Raw genomic sequence first — 12140 nt, forward strand, 5'->3', positions numbered from 1 at the left:
AGTCTCTTTATTTAAAGTAAGAAACAAAAGGTCTGCATACATATCCTTCTTCTGATACCTTTTGAACACTAGTATTTAGAATCTTGAAGGGCTTTCTGAAGCTAATGTTCCATTTAGGAATGGGAGCAAGAAAACCTGTTTTCCCAACAAAGACTTACAATAGTTTGTAAAATAAATAAATTAAATTAAATAAATAGGTTTATATGAAAGGTGCTTACTGATATACTGTATCAACACCTGGCAGAGCTGCCTTATATTGCACAATCTTAAGCCATATTGCAATGTGATTCTCCACAGCCAATAATTTTGTGCTGAGTGCAAATGGAAGTGTATTATCCCCCTATAGAGTGTATTATCTATTCTACTGTTCAGTCAGAACATTCACTTAGCCATATTATTAGAACCATAAATTTCCTTTTCCAGGGATACCAAGGTGATTTTTATTTAAACCAAGAGCATCACTTCTCCCCCCATCCTATGGCCTAGTGAGAGGAGGGGGAGAAAAGAAAGGGGTGGAAATCAGGATAATTCCACTGACTTCGGTAGAACAGCTGAGAATTTGGCCCATTGGATACGATCTTACTTACTTAGGTAGTTCCATTCATTTCAAGGAGTAAGATACTGCTCGGTATCAGTAAGGGTGGCAGAATCAAGGCCTAAGTCAATTTAAGGTGCCCATTCCCACTTCAATTTTGAAAAGGAAAAGTAGTGCATCTCTATCCAATGTAATCACTCATAATTAGTGGGGGTTAATTCTAATGAGTCAGTTCATTTCCCAGTGTGTCTCTGAAGCCAGTCGATGTGTGGGATGCAGTTAGGGGTTCTAAAGGATTTTGGTAACCAGCTTTTAATTTTATATTCCCATTACATTTCAGAGTGGCATTCGCACAATTCTTGTGAACGGCAAGTGTTTCTTCGTGTGCTGGCAAATGCCCTTTAATAAGAATATGCAGCAACCAGAGTTGTTTTTTACAGTCTGATCTAATTATTGCAAAAGCTCTGTGCCTGAATCTTTCCACAGAAAGCCATTCAAATTCCCACTGTGCTTGTAATATAACTGTGATGCCAATGGCAAGGTTTTGCATGGCAAAAAGAGTTTGGTTTTCAGCCCAGGATAATATTTGGAAAGGCACTTTCGCAAAAGGATATGAGACTATGGAAAAGAGTCTGATCACTTAGTATTTCAGAGGAACACTACCTTCTCCAACTCTCGTCAACACAATGTGAAATGACCTCTCTCTTTCTCACAGGTTGCACGGCCTCTTGCTATGGGCCTATTAAGTGCACAACATGCTATTTCTTTCTTATTTATTGGCACTTCTGTCATTTAACAAGATGACAGCAACAAAAATTAATACTTTGATTTCTCCTTTATACTCTCAGATTTCTACCTTTCCAGGAACCAATATCATATAGTCAGCGACTACAACAAATAGCAGCGCTGATGGACAGGAAGGAAATATACTTGCCCCCTGTTTTTTAAGCAATACACCACATCAAGGGTGTACCTTAGAGACATGATCCAAAGACCACTGAAATCAATGTGAGTCCCTTTCTAGGATCAGACCCTAATATCTGAGGATTTAAGTGCAGCTTAAATGGTGCATATGCCTTGTGGTGGCCCTCTGCCCAGGGGTGAATTTCCCCCATAGTGTATTTCGTCTCAACTCAGCAAAGCACTTAAACACATTCACAGCGCTAAGCACCTGAGTAATCCCATCCTTATTTAGCAAGGCAGTTCAATTTATGCATAAACCCCACAGTATCAATGTGAGGCACGTGTTTCAGGGCTTTGATGAACCGGGGCCTGGGTGTTATAACAATGGGAGTCAAAGGCATTCTGCACTTTGCAGGACTGGTTGCCAAAATGGAAATTACCCTTTAATAACATTAACAATACCATCAGCGCATCTAGCACAGCTGTTTTGAAAAATTCCAACTAGCGCTAACATGTCATTACATTCATTAACTATGTCTTGTGTCGTGATATGGCAGGAAAATAACTAACCAGTGAAAATAGGGCAGATCTTTTCCCAGCATGTAATTCCTCCTTCAGAGGTATACTGTCCTAGCGCCACCTCCAGGAAAAACACAGGAAGACCTCCCCCAAACAGGAAAATGAAATAAGGTATAAGAAATGCACCTGTACAGAAAACACAATGTACAAAAGAGATTAAGAGAATTCAAAATGAAGAATAATACACATGCTGCAGTAGATATATATAACAAAGAAACAAAGTTGATACCCTTGTGTACACACATAACAATTTTACTTTTCTGGGATTATTGCTCCTGTTCAAAGATTAAAAATAGAATGGTTACAAACCAAAGTGAAAGGTCATTTTCATTCCTTTTTAAAGAAAACATCTATAAAGATGATGAGGATTAGATATACTTTCATTTCATTTTAGCTAAAGCAGTATTTTTACTTTAAAACCCAAAAGAAGTGTTCAGTTCAAGTCTTGTCTTAGCTGCACCACTATACATTTGGAGTAGCGCCATTAATTGGAGTTATTCTACATTTACACTGAGAATATTAATCCATATAATTAATGTATATATTTATTTTTAAGTTAAAAGTGAAGTTCAACTGTAATAATAGTAAAATTCAAGGTTGTTGAGTATTTTCATAACAGAGCTTGGACATTAACTATGAAATAATCAAGCAATTTCCCCTACAGCTTGGGAAAGAGAAAAGAGATTGTTATGGTTATTTCAATTTTAAATATGTGGGAGGCACTCCGATGCTACAGTATTGGAAGGATGGATGGTGGGACGAATGTATAGGTGAATGAGAAGAAATTAGAGAGAGAGAAAAATACTCACCTCCGCCATTTTTATAGCAGAGATACGGAAACCGCCAGACATTGCCTAAACCAATAAATCCACCAGCCACGGACAGCAGAAAGTCAATCTTACTCGCCCACTTCTCCCGTTGAGGTGGCTTCCCCTCTGCCTCGTCCTCAGGGCGTGTCCCAGGGCTCTTGCCAGGGGAAGGTTTGAGGATGTCCTTGTGGAAATCTTTCAAACACTGAAGCTTCTCCTTTGTTGCCATGTTTCTGGTTTCTAAAGAGAAAAAAGTGGCATGAATTTATTAAACAGACATTATTGGGAGAACTCCAACCGTACAAAACTTGTTTACCAAACTAAGTTCCCTTAAAGGTCACCCATTACTAACGCACATGTTTCCTTTAGTGACCAGGATACAGATAGGCCTCAAAAAGTACACAGAAGTCTCTACCTTTGCAGGACCTTGTCAGAATACGATGCAAATACTTCCTGTGCTTGATCCAACACTTAGAGGTGAAAGTAAGCCAGTACAGTCCAGTATGGCGTACCAGTAAAAGCCAGTACACAGCCAACCGTACCGGCAGGGCTGCTGACGGGTGGGCCAAAAGGGGCAGCTTCCCCGGGGCCCGACAGTTTAAAAGGGCCCGGGGCTCCTGGCAGCAGCTGGAGCCCCTGGCCCTTTAAATCGTCACCAGAGCCCCAGGGCTCCCGGCCGCCGCTACCCCGGGGCTCTGGCAGTGATTTAAAGGACTCGGGGCTCCCAACCACTGCTACCGCTGCTACGCCAGTGGCTGGAGCCCCGGGCCCTTTAAATCGCCACCAGAGCCCTGGGTTCCTGGCCAGTGCCAGTACCCGAGGGCTCCAGGCAGTGATTTAAAGGGCCCTGGGGCTCCCAGCTACTGTTACCCCAGGGCTCCGGCGGTGATTTAAAGGGCCCTGGGGCTCCCAGCTACCGCTACCCCAGGGTCCGGCGGTGACTTAAAGGGCCCTGGGGCTCCCAGCTGCCATTACCCCAGGGCTCCGGCGGTGACTTAAAGGGCCCTGGGGCTCCCAGCTACCGTTACCCCAGGGCTCCGGCGGTGACTTAAAGGGCCCTGGGGCTCCCAGCTACCGTTACCCCAGGGCTCCGGCGGTGACTTAAAGGGCCCTGGGGCTCCCAGCTACCGTTACCCCAGGTCTCCGGCGGTGATTTAAAGGGCCCTGGGGCTCCCAGCTACCGCTACCCCAGGGCTCCGGCGGTGATTTAAAGGGCCCTGGGGCTCCCAGCTACCGTTACCCCAGGGCTCCGGCGGTGATTTAAAGGGCCCTGGGGCTCCCAGCTACTGTTACCCCAGGGTTCCGGCAGTGTTTCACAATGAAACTGCTTTCACTTGGCATCAGTAAAAGCAAATAAACTTTTATATTCAGTTAACTTCTTATATGTACCTATAAAATTACACATTTTCCTAGTGTGATGGTTTGTTAGTTAATTAAAAATCTGAGGGCATGACTGACCCTGATGCAAAACCAAAAGCAAATTCTACCACAGGGGCCAGCTAATTTAATAGAGGGAAAATGATTAACTGCCATGTGAAAATAGGTTTCAGAGTAATAGCCGTGTTAGTCTGTATTCGCAAAAAGAAAAGGAGTACTTGTGGCACCTGAGAGACTAACCAATTTATTTGAGCATGAGCTTTCGTGAGCTACAGCTCATTGCATCCGATGAAGTGAGCTGTAGCCCACGAAAGCTTATGCTCAAATAAATTGGTTAGTCTCTAAGGTGCCACAAGTCCTCCTTTTCTTCATGTGAAAATAATAAAACGTGACATAATTTTACATACAAGTGCCTTTTTTATCCAGCAGTTCTTAACTAAACCAGTTTAGGAATAACAACATGGTTTTTGTTTTTGTTTTTTACAGCTAGACTATTTGAAACTATGCATTCATCAAAATGGTTAGCAAGTAACTGGTAAACCCAAATTCAGACATTAGGTCAAATTTCTTTTTCATGCAACTCAAATTACCTCAGCTGACTCTGGCTTGTTACATTTAGACTGTTTTATGATGCTGAAAATAAATATTTTCATCAGACCCAAAAAACCCAGCAAATTTATGGGTTGCTTGGTACATGTTATAATGTGTGCACAGTAATAAAAATCATGCTTCAGATTATCCCATTTGATAGCCGTCAACCTAGTACTTGCTTGCTGCTTTCTGATCGGTAAACAGATTTAGAAGTTTGGGTTGACATTAGCTCTACAAGAAGTTTTTAATTGGAACATGATTCTGAGATTCATGCATCAGTGTACCTTTAGAGATGAAAACCTTTCCATACACCATGTATGTCTGAGCCAGTCAAACCTGGGCCAGTCACACCCCAGTGCCTTAAACATTTGAAAGGCCAGTGTTCTTATAAGATGGTCCTCTGCAACAACTCCCTACTGCTCTGACAGCTAAAAAAACAAACCATTTGTTTTAGCAGTACTAATCACTATGGTATTCTCTTGCATTAGGAGAAAGGTATGTTATTATATACATACTAGTGAACAGTAGGGGGAGCTTGGGGAAGGAGAAAGAGAATAACAAGATGCTGGATAATCATTAAGGCTAAGATTTAGTCACGGGTATTTTTAGTAAAAGTCATGGACAGATCACAGGCAATAAACAAAAATTCACAGCCCCATGACCTGTGCATGACTTGTACTATATACCCGACTAAATCTTGGGTGTTCTGGGGGGCTGCTGCTCTGGAGCGGGAGCTCTGGGGTGCCCGCTGGTGCTATGGTGGGGGGCTCTAAGGCACCTGCTGGTACTGGGGGGGGGGGTTCTGGGGTGCCTATTGGTGCTGGGGGGGCTCCAGGGCACCTGGTGGTGCTCGAGGGTGGGCTCCAGGGTGCCTGCTGGTGCTGGGGCCTCTGGGGCACCCACTGGTGCTCAGCGGTACAGGAAAAGCCCAGGACTGCCACAGCCGCTGCTGGCAGGGCGGCTCCAGGTTCAGTTGCACCTGACAGCTGTAGAAGTCATGGAGGTCCTGAAAAGTCACGGAATCCATGACTTCCATGATATCCATGACAGATTCCCAGCCTTAATAATCATTGACCATAATGGTTTCTTTTTTGGGGGGGTAGGTTTTGTTTTTTGGTACCTTCCTCTGAAGCATCAGGAAGTGGCCACTTTTAGAGACAAGATACCTAACTAAACAGATCAATGATCTGCAAAGAGATAATGCTTCTGTTCCTCTATGGAGCTCTTATTTTATTTCATTTTTAGTGACTTTGCTAATCTAATCTAATCTAATCTTACTGGCTGTTGGTTTATTTCAATCACAGTTCAAGTTAATTTCATTTAGAATTTGCAAACCTAACCAATTTTTTGCATGCTGCGTTCTATAAATTTTATCTATCTCTGAGATGGTTGACCGTCCTGTAGTTAGAGTTAATGGCTTACAGGCTAAGTGCTAATTGCTGTCTTTTGGAATTCTTATTTCGTAACACATGACACTACATTTTCAAAAGGGCACGCTTATTTGGGGTGCTCTACTTGTCCACTCCTTTTGGGTGTCTCATTTTTGAAAATGTAAGTCTTGAGTTTTATTTTCTGATCCAAAATTACTTGGAATGTGATGATGGATCTTGGCTCTTCTGCTATCTTGCAGTGACAAGCTCTACACTCAGTTTTTTAAGTCCATCAATAAGAATTTCACAGAGCAAAGACAGCAGGATTTGAAACTAATTATAAGGCCTTTATAGCATTTAACCAGCTGCACAGTGAAACACAGTACATTGCTTACCTGATAGCTGTGCAATGCACAGCTCGAGATCTTTTATTTCCCTCATTGTAACATTTCATTTTTTGCTATGAACCTATTCATCTAGTGTTGGCAAGGTCTCTATTGTCCATTAAGATACAGTGTCTGTTTATGGCTGGCAGGCACGTACTGTCCATCAGTGCCATAGGAATTAACACTAAGCTGCTACTTGTGACTACAATTCTAGCCCATGTCATATGTTACATTCAGGGACTGTGGGACTTTATCCCATTAGCTGCCAACTACTGGTGGCTACACAGCCACTCCCAGTTACCGGAAGTGCCAACAGAGTCTGTAAGGGGAGGGGCAGAGGCCATTCTGTTTGGCAAGGAAAAGTCAAGAAAGCTGAGTTTGTTGAGTGAAAGGCATTGTCTGTATCATTAATGGGGCTGGAGTTTCATTTCCTTCAGTTATGTTCCACTGGGTGAGGTTCTTAAGGGATAACAAACAAATAGCCTGATGGAGCTGCTCACTTCTCAGGTCAGAACAAGAGAATGATAGATTATTTTTTACAGAATCACATAGTGGGACACTTTCTGAGATCCAAGTCCCTCTAATTCCCCCAAGGGAAAAACTGTAAGAAACTACTTATAAAAGCGTGAAGTCCAACATGAGTGATTCAACTCCAAGGCACATGTCTGCCTTCCAGAAGACACATGTCTGCCTTCCAGAGCAGCTCCCTCTATGGAGCCTTGGCTATCTCCAGGAAGACTTGGCTTGACCTGCTAAAGTTTAGATGGATAAACAAAGAACCGCAGCCAAGCCTGCAGCCAAATATGTAGAACGTGGATGGAAAAAAGGGGAAAAAATCCAACTTTTGCTGGGCTAATTCTGTTCTCATTTACACTGGTGTGAACTCAATTAACTCCACTGAAGCCAATGTAGTTAATCTGGATTTATGCTGGTATAATGTAGGAGAATATAATACAGTAGCTAAATGTGGCCCTTTGCATTTTTCTCTCTTTGGCTCCCAGCATAATCATTACATGCTCCACACACGCTACATAATTGGCCTAATAGCTCCTTTTTTTATCTGCAGCACAACTCCAGACTCCACATACATCAGCCCCACTCCCACCTGTCAGGCAGGTGCATGAAATGCCTCACTCAGAATATCTCACTGTCTGATTAACACAGACTCAGTTGCTGCTCTCCTACTACTGGTTAGCTCTTGGCCCTCAGCGGAGAACTCCAAAAGAGATCAGCCTTAGGCAGAGAATGCCCACAGCTAATACCAGGTAGCTCCACACAGTACATCATCTCTGGTGTAGTTACATAACTGCTAACTCTGTCATTAGAATAATGATTCACTCTCCCACCCCACATAAAGGAAAACAATACAATATAGCAGGGGTTCTCTTTTTCTTTCTGAGGCCCCCCCCAACATGCTATAAAAACACTGGGAACTCTGCCTAAAGAATGACTGCAGAATCTGACCCGTGGTTTTTACTGAGGGTTGGAATATTCTCTGCAGGCTGATGTTCAGGAGCGGATTTTGTTGCTGTTTTGGAGGCTTCCCTAATGGTAACTTCCTTCAGGTTGTGTTTTCTCTGTTGGGTAATGTTCCTTTTTACAAGACTGTTTAAAGCCTTCTGTTTATCACGTTATAATTCATTTTATACTCCTACTTAAGCAGATTGCCCTTTGCCAGTTTAGGCTTTATCATAACTTCTATTTGATCTCTGTACATTTGTGAAACAAGTTAAATTTCCATCTCCATTTCATATTTTCACAAAATCAGCCATCCCTAGACTGTAAGCGTGCTTGTGCCACCTTTAATTTTCATATCATTATATACATGAGCATTTCAATATTAATAGCACTGTGATTCCCAGCTCACAACTCCTGCTGCACCTGAGGGCAACGGGGAAAAAACTCTGATTTCAATAAGAGCAGAATCAGGCCCCAAATAAAATCTTTATTACATTTGGCTCATTTCCTAGGAGCTCAGAGCTCTAAACCATGCAACTTTTGAAGTCTGTCACTTTCCCACCTTAGAATATCAGAGTGGTTAGCCTACTCAATAGATGAGTAAAACATATAATTCCAGATAAAAGTTCTGGCTTTTTTACAGGTCTTTCTTATCTGAAGGGGGAAATACTGATCCACTTCTTTACCTGCTACCCTGGAGGCCTGTAGCAATATCCAGAGAATGCCTGACTCCATTTATTGTCCTTAACTCCTATCCCAACCCTTTTTTGTTTCATCAGACAAAATACCCCCGATATTCTCTGAAAAATATCAACCCTCCATTTATTTAATGTATTGCCTCTCTAATATTCTTTAAAGGGTCTCTACAAACTTTCCTTCTTATCGTCTCCCTCACATTCTCCTCTTCTTTCTCACTTCTGTCCTTTTTCAATCTTCTTTTCTTGATTTCTTTTCTCTCTGTGTGTGTCTATTTATTCATCTATCCATCCTCCCTTTCTTTTCCCTCTTCTCCGTCACTCTTCTCCCTCCCATTTCAAATCATATCTCCTCTCATTTCTCTTTTTGCCTGTTTCTTTTGCGGGTATACTCCTTTTCTCCTCCTTCGAAGGCTGACATCTGGAAAAATTGCTGCAGAAAATTCCAGGAGCAACAGATACTCCTTTATTTAGCTGGGGTAGGTTACAAAAGGAAAGCCATGGACTTGTTTCAATTTCTTTTTAATCAATTGTATCCTGGACAAAAGGCATCTATTGCTTTCCAGATGTCTTTTCTATGTGGTCCTTGTGTTCATATTTGTCAAGTGCTGTAAATGGGCACTGTGTCTCAGCTCAGAGCTGTTATGAAACACTCACTGCAAAAGAAAATCTGCAATCATATAATACTCTGAATTTTCTGTTATACTTCTTTATTTGAACCAATAAATCGATCACCACTGAACCTCAGACAATTAGTTGAGTAGGGGAAAATAAAAAACCCACTGCTCTTGGCCTTTCTAATGGGAGGATAAAAGTGGGGAGGGAGACACACAGCTACTCTGTGTTTACAAAGAAAATACAATGGGTTGTATATTAATGCAGTGTTGTTCTGCTCAAAACAAATCATGAAGCCTAAAGAAACAAAATACTCAGCAGTCAGAGGTCACCTTTTTATATGGGACTTGGGGAAAGGGAGGAAGGTATTTTGATACCATTGACTCAGGGGAGTGAGAGTTCTGTAGCGTTTCCCATGTGGGCAGATGAGGGGGAAGCTGGAAACCAATCCAGCTCCTATTGAAGTCAATGCAAACTTCCATTTATTTCAATGGGAGAAGTATTAGACCCCCTAGACCGTAGGGCTGAAATAAAAGGTCCATGTGAAACTATTGCAGGGATGGAGAGGGAGTCTTGCACCAGGAGGCCTGTTCAGTTGAACCACAGCCACTAGTACAGGCACTGGGGAGCAGTAATGGATACGACCTACAGCCAGCATGCTCTTTCTGTTCTGTATGCTGTAGCTTTTGATTCAACAGCTATGAATCCAACCGCCTGCCAGCAGTTATCACAGACACACTTTTGTCTTTACCAGACTTGGTTAATGTTAGCAGGTAACCCCAACACATCCCCAGTCCTGAACTTCCCCAGAGCCATGTGCTCGGATTTGTCCACCCCTCTCCTGCAACATTCTGAGGAATAATAAAATCCGTAATCTCCTTTAAGGAAACAACACCCACCAGTTTGCCACATTAACTGGAGCTGATATTCACTTTGGCACAAACACAGCGTTGCTGGTTTAGATTAACAGTAAAACAAGCTGGTTAACAAATGAAGACAGGATTTTAAGTGAGCTCAAGAATAAGAGAGAAAGTTAGAAATGGTTACAAGTGAATAAAAGTGAAAACATGCATCTAAAAGTCTAACACTTAAATCTAGCAAGTTTTAGTTCAAGGCTTTGTTCAAGATGCCCTTTCTCACCCACAGTCTTCCAGCAAGACGGTTACTGGCCCTCTCCTCGGTCAGGATCTCTTCCAGAGGCCCAAAGATGCTGGTGCCTTTGTCTTCTTAGGTGAAAGAACTAACTTGGGGTTCTCTGTGCCTTTCTTTTATAGTCCAGTGAATCTTTGAAGTGGATTCTTCCAAAGGATACCCCTCAAAGTAAAGTTCATTCAAGCTGTGAGGAAGGCGACAGAGTCTGGTGGTGAAGAAAGCTCCATGCTCTTTTGTCCCCCACTTGTGTTTGCTGAAATGCAAATCCTTCTGTTTCCTGACATCTCCTCCCCCTGCTGCCTTGATGGGCCTGTTTACTACTTGTATGTAAATTGAGGTAAACACACATTCTTTTGTTTAACCAATAGTTTAACAACTATTGCCTCAGCAGGGCAGTCTGGTTTTGAACCCGTGCTAATAACATCACATGGGGGAATTCATAACTTTACATATAATGTTGCTATCTACATTTCAGCATAATATTATTGACCAGTGACTTACTAGTTTCCAGGTGATACCTCACGAGGCACATTTTGTACAAAGATTATTATAATAGTGGGGAGGGTGTGAACACAGGGCTGTTTTGGGTCACACCCTGCAGATCATAGAACATTGGCCTACCAGCCTCTCCCCTACCCACCTCTCTCTACCCCCAACCCCAGCTAGGAGCTGTGGAGACCCTCCCAATGGTACAGATGGGGTACAGAGCATCCCTGCATAGGGTGACTGCTACTCCTCTGCATCACACAGCTACGGCCAATAATCCTTGCATGCCAACAAGCCTAAATCTCAGCCACTGTCTTCTCGTGCCAATAGGCTTGTCGCACCACAGATCCAGGTACAGGTGAGTTCATCAGCAGGACTTCTTGTGGTGCTTCCACCACAGGTGAAGATCCCATATAGGGGAGAGGAGTAATGCAATGGTGGTGGGTAGTTTGCAGAGGTAGGAAGAACTGATTACAGCTATTATGCTCTTTGTATATAGTACTCGTAAACTGTGTAGTGGGAATGTCCAGTTAAAAAGTAGTTTTTGTTCACATCAAGCCAACTACTGACCTAATTTAATACCCCCTGGGTGTGTTAGCTAAAAGCCTAGTGATTGTCAACAAGCTAGAATGAGCACCATGTTCCTGCTGCTTTCCCTGCTATACTGCTTCTGATGTACCCGTTTTCCAGGTTTGAAAGTGCAATACATTATTACTACATACCTCCTAATGTCCCTAATTTTTAAGAACAGTGACTTGACTGTGCCCACAAAATTTATGTGTGCATGCAATTTACATGGCACAACGGATGCATTGCCAAATGTTGTTGGTATGGTTAAGAGGACCCTTCAAGTCTTGTTCCTTAAAATCTCTTTTTTTCCCCTTTGACTGATTTGTTTGCACTAAATAATAATTCACCTTCCTACTAAACCTAGCAAGTGTTTTAATTTTGGTTTGGTTTGGGTTTTTTGCTTCTAGGGGGCTGTTATATAATGAAGTTACAGTTCATTAGTGTGCCTGAGCATTAACCCTTTTAATTAACCTTTTCTATAACCTCTGAAAAACCATCAGCAAACACTTAGACCGTATGGACTATGAAGAAATTTACTTGATCATGTAATGTAACCTCTCAAAAAAAAGAGAGCTTATGAACTTGAATATTTGCAATATTTTGTATAGTATCTA

At 42.3% G+C, this 12140-nt stretch overlaps 1 protein-coding gene across 3 annotated transcripts in view; it reads right to left on the reverse strand.

The window, feature by feature from the left end:
* Positions 1 to 12140, reverse strand: part of SLC6A6 (solute carrier family 6 member 6) — a 73581-nt gene that overhangs the window by 41257 nt on the left and 20184 nt on the right. For all 3 annotated transcript variants that reach the window (XM_073351301.2, XM_073351299.2, XM_073351300.2), the window contains 2 exons: positions 2827 to 3066; positions 2009 to 2143 (listed from right to left, as the gene is read on the reverse strand). In XM_073351301.2, coding sequence (XP_073207402.1) covers positions 2009 to 2143; positions 2827 to 3055 — 364 coding nt within the window. In that variant the 5' untranslated portion in view covers positions 3056 to 3066. The remainder of the gene's footprint in view (positions 1 to 2008; positions 2144 to 2826; positions 3067 to 12140) is intronic.

Source organism: Lepidochelys kempii, chromosome 7 (genome assembly GCF_965140285.1).
Source record: "Lepidochelys kempii isolate rLepKem1 chromosome 7, rLepKem1.hap1, whole genome shotgun sequence".
Classification (NCBI taxonomy): domain Eukaryota; kingdom Metazoa; phylum Chordata; order Testudines; family Cheloniidae; genus Lepidochelys; species Lepidochelys kempii.